This window comes from Zootermopsis nevadensis, unplaced genomic scaffold (genome assembly GCF_977971745.1).
Source record: "Zootermopsis nevadensis isolate Lab colony 2312 unplaced genomic scaffold, Znev_1.0 Znev_ptg000020l, whole genome shotgun sequence".
NCBI classification, from domain to species: Eukaryota; Metazoa; Arthropoda; class Insecta; order Blattodea; family Termopsidae; genus Zootermopsis; species Zootermopsis nevadensis.
In genome coordinates, this window is record NW_028259152.1 from 10,981,439 (window position 1) to 10,996,179 (window position 14,741).

A 14,741-nucleotide genomic window follows, 5' to 3' on the forward strand; every position below is an offset into this window, starting at 1 on the left:
CACGTTAAATTCGGCGAATACCGGCTAGCATTTAATTCCTATTTTGAAATTTAAAAATTAAAATACGGCATTCATAATTTAGTCACAAATTCTCAAGGGAAGAGACTAGTTAATATAAACAGCGAATATGGGAAGAAAACTGGGGCGGATCGTTCATGTTTACGGGTCCTCGGCAAGGATAGTTCTTATCCGGGACAGAACCGAATCCAGTGCCTCGCAGGTATGAAGCAGGATTTTAAGCCACTGAAAAAACGACATTGTTTATAATTCACGAAACATAAAATAAGTTTGATTAACCGGTTCAAACTCGACTTAATTGCAAAGGTAATTCGAGTCTGTTAACACAATAAATAAATTAAATCAAAGGCAGTATTAAAATTACTGACCGTGTGTATAATGTGCTTTATTATACCTTATAGTTTTCAAAACCCATAACACATTAGATCTGTTTATTACTTGGTATCATAAAATTTCATGTAACTGGTTAAAATATGCCATTATTTATTATCATTGTACCAAGATAAAGGTTATTTAAGTATATTGCGCCTTGGAGCACATAATTTCTTGAGTTTCAATGGATTATGTCCTCTGGCCTCTTTCAGCTAGAAAATAATTATTCAACTTCGAAACCTCAGACATTAGGTAGGACTCTTGCGGAGATTGGCACATCGCGAGGACTACAACACACACACACAAAAACTAAATTTTGTAAAAAAGCACTTATTAGTTTCCCATGTTCATCTGCCTGTCCTTTAGTCCTCATGAAATAACTCGAGAACGATTGAATGGATCTTAATAAAATTTCATATCCGAGTGTTTGTCGACACAATCCAGTTTTTGTTTAAAAAACCGGACTACGTGCACTTTACACGAAGATCTACACACGGTTCGGCGCGCGAATATGACTGAGCTGAGGATTCCTATGTTATTCTGATTACCAAGACTACCTAGGGAATAACCGCATGAGGAATCCCAAACCGCGCAACCATTTGGGGGGATCCCTACGATGACATCATGAAACCAGACAGGCGCCAGACATCCCGCGCACGCATAGATCATTAACATCACATAAATCGGAATTGTCAAGCTAAAAGTATATTTCCTAACTTGTTAATCTTAAAATTAGACCGTTATTCTGCGATATATGTTCCTCAATATATGTGTTTTCGGTTTATAATGGTTGAAGACGTATCAGTTTTTCATTTACGTGACTTTAGTTCTATTTTTGTCGAGGTTACGCGGTTAGCGACAACCAATATGATGGACGACGGCGTAGCGTTGACAGAGGGTGACGGAGATGTGCTTTGTCAAAATGGTAACACAGACCTAACATTAGATGAAAACACACAGACATTTCACATACATAAATATGAATCATGTGGGATTTTAAACTGTTGTAATGAATTAGCTCTTCATTTCCGCGTTTTTCAGGAATGCATCTGCCGCGTATACTAAACTAGTCACTGTGTAGAAGGTAATAAGACTTCCCTCGGTGCATGACCCACACACAAATCGTATTGTGGAGAATCCTTCGACTGTATAGTTTGGTCTACTTTAATTAATTTAATTAATCCTTACTGTTCTTTGAGCCAAATGCGAACGTCAACATTGTAAAGTGGCCGACTGTCGCGAAATTCGGTACGGATGGTGGTTTCTTCATCAACAGCACAAAATGTTGTGACCATGCTGAAGATGAGAAAACACTAACGCCTTTCAATTCAGAGTTAAAATTTTGGTTTTAATAACCTTTAAAATATTATTATTGCTGCAGTTTTATATAAGCTAATCACAGCGGTCGCTCGGTTTATAACCCACGCCGTCTTAGACCGTACAAAAATTCGGATTACGGGATCGAATCCTGCTCGACGCGTATTTTCATAATGAAACCAACGTTCAATATACTCTTCAGTGCTTCACGATTTCTAAATAAGGCCTATTACAAAATCCAAAAAAGATTGTCATCATCAAATTCCATGACGATGATACAAGCAGTGAAACGTATAAGTAGCAAAGAATTACCAAAATCCTCCATATAAATAAACATTCAAGAAACTTACACATGTATTACCTGTCTTCATGAATGATAAGTGAAAGGTATAATTCCACTTAGCATTCCAGAAGTATGTGCAGAATATCGTTCGTTCTTTTAAGACTTCAAAATCTGTTCATCAACCCGTGTTACTATTCTTAAATACGCTTGAATGATTCTCCTCACCAAGACACTTTAATTGATTCACTGAAAAAACATCGTTAATATCTGTTGCATAACATACAAGTTAAACTTTAACGAAATTACGTATGAATAATTCGTGACGTAATATTTATTAGACAAGGCGATATTTGTTATTTGTAATTTATTTTACGAATTTATCAGCAGCTCAGACTATATAGCGTCGAATAATAGAATGGTTATTGTATCGTGAATTTTAAAGGATATGGAAGGAAGCGGTTGTGGGCTAATTTGATATAGCCGGAATTTGTCAGGGACTGAGTAAAACCATGAAAACCTCAGTCAGGATAACGAAATTTAGGCCAATAATTTAAAGATGAAGTAAAGAAGGAAGATGAGCTTTTTTGTGATGAAAAGATGGAGAAAATAATGGTGATGGTGGTGAAGAAGATTGTGATTATAAAAATGAAGATTATGACAAGGAAGAATAAATATGACAAAGACAGATGAAGATAGAAAATTAGGCTGAAGAAGTTTATGAAGATATATAATAAAATTAAGAGTTTGGAAAGGTAATGTAAATCCCCTACAGTTGAATCAGCGTCATTAAATAGCCTAAGAAGCGATTAGTAACATATGTTACCCTTTTGGTCTCCCATTGATTGTATCCGTCAGTAAGAGTCACGTTAGTTCTTTTCACACTAGTCAGTGTTAAGGACGTACCATCCGAGGTCATCCTGTAGGCTGTTCGTATAGTCTAAACAACCGAAAATAACAAGAAGACGTTCGAAAGGTTATCAGGCTTACAAAATAAAAGAAGAAATACTTAAAAGACAAAAAGTGGAGTGGATAGGAGGGGCAGTGCAACTGTACTTGTAACGTATGATGGGGTTTAAAAATAAAAATAAATGAATCCAGTGGATAATATTTTCCGGGTTTCGTGTTTAAAGAATATAAATACAGGACGCACTCAGGAACTTGCGGCACTCAGTCTCACCTTAGAAGCGAGAGAAGACAGTGCCTATAGCGAGTATCAAATATTTGTACAGGTAAGAATTACAACGAAAGACATCCATTGTATTTTACTGCATTACCCACAATTATATGGAATTTGTCTTAGCCACTGTAAAGAAACGCGCGGAGAGCTAAAGTCCCAGATTCTTAATCGGAAGATATTCGGTTCGAAATCTTTGGGTTATGCGGTATCCTAAATCAGGTCACCCGCGTTTTTCTGTTTTCATACAGACGGTTAGCGGAACAGAACATTCAAAGAAGGCCAAGATATCTTCTTAAATTCTCATCTAGTAACAATTAAAGATACCTGTATCACGTTTTCCAAGGGTTTTAAGCTCTTCAGTTGAAACAGGATCAATAAATAGCTTAACCTATTAATTAAATTAAAAATTAAAGTTATAAGAACATACATTAAAATGTATCTTTCGTTGTATTAATAAGAGCAACATTTATGCACTCTTCTTGCGCAAACAGAATGCAATTAAGGCAAAATTGGAAGGCGGTTTCTATTCATCTGTTCAAATACTTCATTGTCAAATCTTCTCGAGCTTACGCCCCTACTAGGTTCAAATATTCCCGTGAAAACCCTCATCTAAAACACCCTCAATCTGTGTTGGTCTCTTGAAACAATGACCCGTCGTACAAAACAATGGTGCATAACGTGAAGTATATACAGATATTATATGCAATTTGTATTTAAAAATATTCAATATGTGCAAATTTCACGAAATACGAGGAAACAATTTCTGAGTACGCAGTGTGACATGATGAGTTAGACTAGCATCTGCAATAAATTAACATTTAAGTCTTCGGACTTCCAGACTATCTCCGCTCCGAATGGTTTACGCCCCGTATGCTGCTTTGATGTTCTACCTGCGCATAGCCAATTTGCATGTTCTCAAGTCTTCACTGACACTAATATTATTTAAAACCCTTAATCGCTTTCAGATTTCTGTATATCTGTTAATCTAGTCTTGTAATACCCCGTATACATCGTATAAACGTGTTTTTTTTTACATCTTCTATAACCAGACCTCAGTATCATATTTCAAAGTTGCTTCTAATATAATTTTTGTTCTTACTTTTGTTTAGTTCAAATCTGCCAGAAGTTATCATAATAATGTCCTTTATATTACACTAAGATTTTGAATTTCTGACCATATGTCGTCTGACAAGTTACATTAAGTCTATGTCTCAAATAACAACTTCAAGATTCGTATCTCTGATAGTTAATAAACTAAACTGTAAAGGAAAAGTGAGAGAGAGACTATTTGAAAATAAAATAAAATAAAATTATATTCAACTCTAAGACCGCGATATCCACGTAGTGGTACAGAAGCACAGTGACACTCCAAATAACGTATTATTCTGAACATGTGTGTGCGTTTAAGTGTGTGTGTCAGAGAGCGAGGGAATGCATAATTACAATATACTGATATAATTTTCATACTTCACTACGCTGTTATGTAACCTAAGTTCTAATATAAATCATATTTCATAAAAATATTGACAAATTAAAAATATTATATGCGAGTAATAAATAACTAGAGCGACAGACAAATAAAACAATAATATATGATGTTGTCACGATGGCGAAGATCTCGATGTTGACCTGGGTTGAAACTACGCGTAGACTTGTAGGAAGATACCAGTTTCTTTAAGAAACCTATTGTCTTCATCTTCAGGGCCTTGGGCCTAAACCCCCTTGGGATCTGGTCCCGACCCCGAAGCATCTGTTAGGATTGAGCTTGTGGGGTCGGCCCCTTGGGCCCAACCAGCCCTGACGATGGCGGCAGTATGTTCTTCCGAAACGTTACTTACCTACAAATCCACGCGGCGTTATTACCCATAAGACTAACATTGGCGAGTAAGACCAGTATGTAGCTAATATACAAGAAATAAATATGGAAAGTAATGTAACTGAAAATTCTGAAACGCGTAATTAATAAGTCGATGAGATATTTGGTGGTGGTAATTTTAACACCAATTATCAAAACAGAACTGAACACGTTTCAAATGTGTAAAACTGCTCTGTGTTCAAAATGTCTCGCCATTCTAGTTCCCATAATTCGGTGTGAATCGCAGCTTGAATTTTATGACGTTCCAGGATGCACAATGCGGAACTCTACAGTTCGTCCCACGGGCTTCAGAAGAGAGACGCCGTCCAGGTACTAACGGAGTACATAGACTCCATGAACTGGAAGCCTGGGGACCGAATACTTGACGTGGGTTGTGGTCCAGGGTTCGTGACCTCGCAAGAGTTAATGCCCCGATTGCCAGCAGACTTCGGGCTGCTGGTGGGAGCAGACGTATCACCCAGCATGGTGCAACACGCCTCCAAAATGTACACGCACCCGAAACTGAGATTCGTAGAATTCGACCTAAGCAAGGACTTACGAAGTACCTCCGAACTGTGGACACAGGGCTTCGACAAGATCTTCTCCTTCTACTGCCTCCATTGGATTCCTGATCACAGGTACGACACGCCAGCGAAATCACGATTTTGTGTGGTCCGAATATTTCTGATGATGGCGCAATTTAATCCGCGAAATTGTTCTACTGGACTCTGTCCATTGTCTAAATTGTAAAACTGAAACGTTTCGCAACCTGGATTCTACTTCCGTCTTCAGGTCAGAAAAAATATGAAGCCTTAGACCTCAGGCCTGAGGCTAGCTCATCGACGGGTTCTAACAGATAGGACTTATGTCCTCTACGCCTTTTTCACCTGAATACGGAAGCAGAACACAACTTCCGAAACGATGTAATTTAATTATTTTATAATTTAGAAAATGGGCCATATCCAAGAAAATAATTTTACAGATTAACCACGATTTTATCCCTAAGTAATTTCCTTATTTTATATTTAGAGATACATTTATGGTATTGTTATATCCGTCTGACTTAAGTCCCTTTTCGTTCAAGATAATTTTCGTGTCACAGTAAACCACGTTAACTTTGTACTTATTAATTGTATGATATCAATTCATTGTAGCATAGAAATCGTTCCAATTTTCACCATGGGAGTGCCACTAGCTCTACTTCATATATGATCCTGAAATGCACGATAATACTCGAAAAATGTTAACCGTCGGTTGTATAATTTTTTCCAGAATGTAAATCGACGTGATGGTCACGCAAAATCTCTATTCATATTTCGGTTTGGTGGCAATAACTAATCAAAATTAAAGCAAGACATGTGAAATTTTGGATAAAAATAAATATGACAGCGGATGAGAACTTTGTGATAAATTTAAGTCAGTCGAAATATGTTCTAGTACAAACAGCGCATATAAATCGATCTCCAAAGAGCAAATTTTTTAATTTGTAGTTGTCGCCAAATACATTAATACCTTAATAGCAGGAACCGAGATTTCAACAGCACTAAAACCGACGTCCCCTACTAGGCAAGTTCCTGAACTAATTTCATCCAACTTCCTTCCTCCTGACATCAATCCATCCAACAACTTCCCTCAGATCCATGATAATAATGTCTTCATATCCTTATCAGTACTTCAAGTGGACTTTCTCTAGGACATTTTCTAGCCAATGTTCCTTATATTTATTACCTCGGCCATGCACCTAGTCCGTTTAAGCTTTCTAGAATTCAGAATAAAGAAATCATAATATTCCTTGTAGCCCCGCCATATATACTGAACCTTGATTCTTCCTGTACGTCACTTTTCACACACTGTCCATTCATTTGAATAAAATGTTTCGGTCCAATTTGGCCATCATCACGTTCAATTCTACAACAACAGCGTACCACAACACTTACAGCTCAGATCAAACACACCGGAACTCACCAAGACGTGCAAACATATTTTTAAAAACTATTAACAATTTTTAAATTTAAACAAATAACATTTTTCACATTTTTAACTTCTTAACTCTTTTAAAACGTTTTAACACGCAGTTTAAACATTATTTCAGGACATTACATTACAGACTTGATACACACTGAACATCTGAACAGTAGCATTCGTCACAACTTTTTATTTCGTTACGAAAGAGTTTGCTGGTCATTAAATACACATTCATACAGACTGAATAACGTTGGACATATTATTGGAAGCCACCACTAAAAATGTCGTTAACTACTAAAATTAATTTATTTTAAACTGTGCTGTAACAGCCATGAAATATTGTAATAATCACCTAATAACTTAAAGTGTTGTTTCAAAATATTCATTAACCGATCGCAGAGGCCGTGAGATCTGAGGCGCGGGCCTTGTTCTCTTGAACACTGGGATCGTGTGTTCGAATCCCACTCAACGCATGGATGTTGTCCTGGAGAGAGGTAGATGCCTTGCGACTGGCTCACTCAGTGTCTAAAATAGATCAAGTAACCTTCCATATGGGAATAGGCCTAGGCCCCTCAAGGGCTATACATCCAAATATAACAAAAATATTCGTTAAATTTTGTGAAAAATATGTATTCTATAAAATTTTCTATTTAACATGCGTATTAAATTTCGGACAGTAATATTCCTATTTATTATTTTTCGCCCATCAAGTATTATGCCCTCTTGTCTGTATAAATTGATAATTAATTCGGAAACTATAAATCTTTTAGACGTTTGGCAGGTCTCACTGAGCGGGAACTCGGCCCATCACGAGGCCTCTTCTCCCAGAAATATGCAGGCATTGTATTAGGCTACCGTAGAAATGAAAACAGCCGAAAAGTGGCATTCCACCTTCATCGCCGCATAATTCAAAACGTGGGATGTATATAATCTTCTTTACACGACTTTTATTTATTAAGTATGTTGTGTGTCTATTTATATTTAATAAGTGGTTAATTTCGTAACTATTTCAACCCTGGCTCCACTCGTACCTGGACAATTTGGACCTTTATTTTTAAAAAGTTTTATCCACATTTTAATGTACTTACTTATGCGCCAAAACAGGGTCCCTTCTTCGAAATCCTACTAACAAGATTTGTGTCTCTGAGATTCCGCATTCATATTGAGTAATTTTCTTCCGAAACCTCTTGCTACTGGTAATGTGCAGAACCTGTGAAAATTAAATACACAGCCTTAAAAAGGGATATTCATTTATGAATCATATATATCTGTTATTAGCAAAGGTTTTAAAAACATAGAAAATAACACGGCTGTCTCGCTAAATTCAAAAGACAACGAACGGTATTATTGATATGTTGAATGTTTATTGTGTTTTAATCAGAACACTTGAAGATGAGAGGCCATTTGGAAGACAAATGCAAATGGGAAGACAATATTAAAACGGATTATAAAGAAACAGTGTTAGAGTTTGGACTGGATTTGTTTGACTCAGAATAAAAATCAGGAATATGCTCCATAGACTTATACATATGATATAAACTCCTCCAGTAGTAGTTGAATGTTATTAAAGCATGTTAATTTAGTTTCAAACATAGTTTGCTTTATTTAAAATAACAATTAATTTGGGAATTTTTGACTACTTCAGTGTGTTATCTGCTTTCCAATAAGGACTCTGATCAATGGAGCTAGTTTAGTTTCATAAACAACATAGAACGTTATAAATTAATACTATCCTTACATTCTATACTGCGTTTTGTTTAACCACCAGGAAAGCTGTTAGCAACATATACAACTTGCTAAGAACTGGGGGAGAAACCCTTCTTGTGTTCCTGGCTAAGTGTCCAGCATTCAAAGTATACAGCGCCCAGAGACTGAAACCAGAGTGGCAACCCTACATGGAGGTGAGGATATCATACTTTAGTTGAATGAACCACGAATTCGACATTGGACACTGGACGACATCGGAAACATTACTTTAATTGCGTAAATTAAAAAACAGACCTACTAATCAGATTTTGGACTACGTCAACTTCTTAGCAGACGGGTCACAAAAGAGGGTTCAATATCCTCGTTTATCAAAGCACCAACAAAGAGAATCTATTGAAATTCAAGCGGTGAAAAGTGTGCACCAGGCTGCAAAAAACAGAGCTTTAAAATACGTCACTCGTGATATTATAATATTATTGGTCTTAATGGTTATTTATTACACATATAAGATTACAGTTGACAGACCTATCATCAATACAGAAATTACACTGCATAAGCAAAATTTATTTCATTTCTTGTAATTAACTCGATGGAGCAAAACCCTTCTTGAGAAGCTAATAGTAGTTCATCTTGTGAATAAATTCCCCAAGTGTAGCACTACCCTGCTCGCAGAGGCTTGCCATAGGTCCTTATCTAGGGACCTATCGATCCTGTCTACACCATCTTTCATTAAACATTCGATTCAAGCTTAAGAAAAAATAGGAGTTATAGAGAAGCCATAATTATATTTTCAAGTCTTTTCGTGCAGATTCTCAGCGACAGTCTCAATGAAATCCATTACGTAATTTGAGATAATAAACTGCGAACGGACAGACATACAGACGTATATGAATTCCCCATCATGCGTTTACTTTAAGACCGTGTAATAAGTCAAGAAGTGTGCGAGTAGAGTAACAATTCTAACGCGTTCGCCACATTTTAACCGTTGACCTTTAGCCAAGGTAATCACAGTAACCATGGTTACCAAGGTACTCAAAATCACTAAGACGCACAGAAAAGCGCGAAGGCTATTCTTGTAAACAGCCCGTTCTTTTTGTCCGATTTCAACCAAAATTGAAACACTTCGATAAATTTTAATATAATTACGCGATATCAAATTCCATAAAAATCCGTTTACCCGTTCTCGAATTGTTTTATTCTGACTTACAGACGGACAGAGAAGCTTTAATAAACGCTCCGCAGAGATGATAACATGCCAAAAAGCGCATTATAAAATGCTGACGAACATAATTAAGTCAGTGAGAAAATAAAACAGTTCTTTATCCTTCAGATGGTAGCATTAATCGTGATAACTGTGATTGCCATCTTTAAGGCAGTTTTTCCATCTCTGCCAGTCGCTAAATCGCAATAAACAAATAACATTCCTATAATATTATTAAAATTGTATTGTCTGTTTAACATACAAAGAGTATACCAAATTTAATATTTTCAAAAGCAGCTCATCTCCTTAAATTCTGCAACTTTTGGCTAAATACTTTTTTTCAATTTTGGGACTTAGTCAACGATACAAAACAGCCTTTCAATGAAGTGGCAACCTGCATTATTAGAAATAATCCAGAAAATAATATTTCGGGTGAAGACGAAATTATCCACCTGTTTAAGAACCACATACAATATCTGGGGACATTTTATTTAAATTTCTATTGTTTTGTGATATTAATTTAACTCTGCAAAGAATGGTTATATTGAATGCTTATATCTAATTCTCAATATTAATTCGTACACAAATAATAACACAGTGTGATATATAATCATATCAATAACAAATGTGAACAAAATATGAACCATTCGGACACTATGACCCATCCACATTAATGGAGATACCACAAGTCTTAAATAAGCTGTTATTTCCAACGTCCCCGCCCCAACTTTTACGAAATCTGCTGCTTCAGGTCGACGACTAGATTAGATATGTCTGTTTCAAAGCGCGTTTGCGTATTGTAGTCAATGACGTAGGCGGACACGGACTGCGTGCATTAAACTACTATTCGATTAAAGGCTTATGATACGAATAGTGGCTTATTATAAAATACTGGCGAACATTAGACAAGGAAAGAGAAACATATCATTAGTAATGTAGTTACATTCTTTATGTGTATATTTCATAATCAAACTTAATCCCAAACTCATATTTCCTGTATGCCAGGATGCCCACCGGTTCATATCGCCGTATCACCAGTCATCAGAACCTGGAGAAGAATTCAGCAAAGTTCTGCAAGACACGGGATTCGAAGTGATTGACTGTGAATGCAGAACAAATGAGTACAACTATAACACTGTTGGCTGCCTTAAAGGTGACTCAAGCAAATGACTTAATGTTTTAAATTGCACAAAAAGGGTAATATTCGTTCACATGTGCAAATCTCTGAACCTGGAAAAGTTATGAACTGTCTAACAACAGTTTCATTATAACGTATGGAAATTTAAACCGCAATGAAATTACGTAGAATAAATTAAAGGTATCTTTTGTTTTAACTTTTGTTGTATTTTCTTATTATGGAATTCAGCAAAAAAATTAGAAGTAGAAAAAAAGAAGTTGGAGGAGCTGGGATTTGAACCCAGGACTTTCTGCATGCGAAGCAGACACTCTACCACTGAGTTACACCCCCGATGATGTTATCGTATGCATTCGCGGTATATATACTCCTTAGCCATCTAGTGGGACATATCGTTATTAACATGTATTCTTCTTTTCTAAAAAACTAGATTCCCTGAGGGCAGTCAATCCGTTTCTTGACCGGATACCAACAGAACTACATGAAGAATATCTAGCAGACTGTTTAATGGAAGCAATAAAAGTAACAGAAAGAAATAACAATATCGGAGCCGAGGTTACTTCAATTAGATACGAACTCATTGTCGCGTACGCAAGAAAAACGTGAATGCGTCTGCCACCTGTTGGTCGCTATACGAGATTCTGACCGAGCTCGACACCTCGGTTGGTAATAGCGTAAGCATTTGTGGACATAACATTGACTGCATTCGGCCTAAATTTTCATGCGTGAAATTTACAACCCTCATCATGCAAAGAACCTGCACACGAAATAAGAACGTGACGTGTGAGATTTTTGTAAAGAGCTGCCTCTTATCGTAATATTTTTTACCTAATTCAGTTATTAAGAACTCTTGACACCTTGATTAAAAACTTTGGAGACAGAAGAGCTCCCAGGCTTGAAGTTATAGCAAGCAAGTTATTACTACAACAAATGACAAAATGTGCTAGCAGACTAGTTCGAATATTCAACAAGACACAACACATGACTACAAATTACCATCCGGTCTGCGTTTGTAGTTAACAGCAAACAACCGATTATTTCGAATGTTCAATAACAATAAATAACAATCAGCTAGCCTATAGACTAAGAAAGGCAATTACATTCCTTTCCATCTGATTTTTCATCGGGACCCAAATATTTTCAACAAGAAAGAAACCAAAATTAAACACTGCTAATCGACTTAGCAGAAATCTTAATATGTGCCTTCTTAATACACAGTGAAAATGTTAACATTTCTTCTTTGAAGTGTAAATAAAACTTATCCTTCCAGTACAACATCCAAAAATAGTATAATTCTCTGCAATGCGTGCTTTATGCAAGACTCTGTTACAAAGAACCACTACACTACGGCTTGTATTATTTTCGAAGCCCGGGGCATTGTCATTCTACTCACGTTTCTGTCTCTAAAGTAGATGCTTCCATCTCCTGTTCCAATAAACCTTAAATCCATTTCTGCATTAACTAATGTATTATACAGTATCGGTATACATTTTCCATCTCTCAAACAAGAGGCATCCATTTCCCTAAACCATCATTCCATCCGCAAAGGATTTAGCGCCACCGGAATAAATAATCTGACTAATAAAGAATGCTTAAGAACGATTTCCTGATGGTATTTGTCCTGTTTCTGATTTATCCTAGGATACGAAGGCTATTTCCGAGATCATCTAAGGCCAAGTTTCAGTTATTGAAACCACTTATGATCTCGTGTATTGGTTGATCCAATTAATTTATGATGCTGTATCAAACCGAGTTTAAAACCTAAAAGCACAGGATTTGCTACATGTACCAATGGCTTTGCATTTAGTGCACTGGGTGTAGTTATTGATATCGTATGATTCTTCAAATATACAGTGATGACTTCCCTTCGTATTATTAACAAATTTATCTTGGTAATGGAGACGCGTTGCGTCTGTTTGTGGCAGGAACTAAATTTTTAAATAGTATTTAGATAAGCTTCGTCGGATGTGGAAGGTGATGACGTAAACCTATTTCAAGATACTTTACCAGAATTTGCTCAGAAGAGATGAAGAAACTACGGGAAAATATCAGGACAGTCAGAATGCAAGTTACACGCTTTACTGCTACGCCAGTCAGCTAGATAACAAACATGCGCGGAAACATTCGCTGCGACTTCACGGCGTAACTTTGGGTCTGTGGTCTCTAACGTCACTACTCTTTGTAATTTTTACTCTCCTACGCACCTTTCTGGAGAAAAATACTCAATTAATACTGACATATTTGGGCTTTGTCCATAATCCTATATGATACAAATGAACACTATGTTTCGGGCACTAAATATGCTCCGTCTTCAGGTGAGGGATGCCGGCTCAGATCGGTCTACTAGAAAGGGCTAATCCAAAGCACTATCAACACACCCATCGCACCCTGTCATTTTTGCTGCCTGATAGTCAGTTACTTTGACTCCTATTGAAAAACAGACAATTTTGTACACAATGGGCAGTTCAGGAGACAAGCAATGTCACCAACTTTACATCTTCTAATATATCAAGAATTCCACAATAATTTCCCTACTCTGTTCTAGCTGAGGGAAACTTTCTGTTCTTTATATATTTTTAAAACCTCCTGACCCCTCATTGATCTCTGATCTACCTGCATCTTCACTCAAAACATCAAACTGTAATATATATTTCGTAATTTTCATGCAATAATTTTAACAATACAGCAGAGCACTAATTATGTACGGTAACTGGGGAAAGCAGGGGCCCAGGAGATTGAAAAATATGGTTATGCAAATTATATTTTATTAGAATTATCTTCGTCCATGTAAGCAAAATGTCCCGCGCCGTAGCCGCGCGGTCTGAGGCATCATGCTTCGGACCGGCGATACGGAATGCGCGCTGGTTCGAGTCTCGGGGGAGAAGAAATTCTCTCATGAGCTTTCGACCAGTGTATGGGACCGGCATCGTGAGGAAATTGGGGAGCTACAATGAGTAGCGTAATCCGGTCAGGAAAGCTAGCAATGGCTGGGGGTTCGTCCTGCTGACCACACGTCACCCTTTATCTGGTTGGATGATCGTTCACCTCTGCTTAGGCATGTGAACGTGAGACCAGCAGTCAAGCTAGTCGGCTTTGGCTCTCTGGAGCTGTTACGCCACGAATTTAATTTTATGTAAGCAAAATAGGAACTTACACAAGTATATATTTGTGCATAGAAAAATTTATTCGCGTTTCAAAACGTAAAAAGTGGCGATGAATCAAATTGCACTCAATATAAAGTGTTTTGAGCAGTTACGAAAAATACAGTTACATATTAGAGACAATATGAGATCACAGATAATTAACGCCACGGGCAATTGGCCCCTGCATAATTGGCACTCTGCTGTATAACGTATCTATTGTACCACTGTCCAACAAAGCCAATTTCTAATTGCAATAACCACTGAGGTGTTAATATGCAAATGCACACAAACGTACTTCATCCTCATGAAACCACCAACAGTAGGAGCACAAATGGCACAGCTAACTCAGTACAAGGAAGGAAACATGGGTTTCAATCCTGGCAGTGGCCAGACAAGCTCTGGGTCCTACCAGCTGCCTTCCAAGTGGGTAGTTGAAAAGTTTCCCCAGGGAAAAAAGTGACCAGGGCGTGAAGCTGATCACTCCAACCAGAGTTGAGGTTAGGAATGAATGGAGCTTAGACACAAGAAAAACTTCACTTTACCCTACACATTTACACACATAATGAAA

The 14,741-nt window shown here is 37.1% G+C and overlaps 1 protein-coding gene and 1 non-coding gene across 2 annotated transcripts; one reads left to right on the forward strand and one right to left on the reverse strand.

The window, feature by feature from the left end:
* The first annotated feature begins 3,141 nt into the window (after positions 1-3,141).
* Positions 3,142-12,307, forward strand: jhamt (juvenile hormone acid methyltransferase). Its single transcript, XM_022065692.2, has 5 exons — positions 3,142-3,219; positions 5,292-5,660; positions 8,756-8,888; positions 10,901-11,048; positions 11,461-12,307. The coding sequence occupies exons 2-5, from the start codon at positions 5,293-5,295 to the stop codon at positions 11,634-11,636; spliced, it is 825 nt and encodes a 274-aa protein (XP_021921384.1). The 5' UTR covers positions 3,142-3,219; position 5,292; the 3' UTR covers positions 11,637-12,307.
* Positions 11,292-11,363, reverse strand: TRNAA-CGC (transfer RNA alanine (anticodon CGC)). Its single transcript has one exon. It is a non-coding gene; the product is annotated as a tRNA-Ala (tRNA).
* Positions 12,308-14,741: the final 2,434 nt, after the last annotated feature.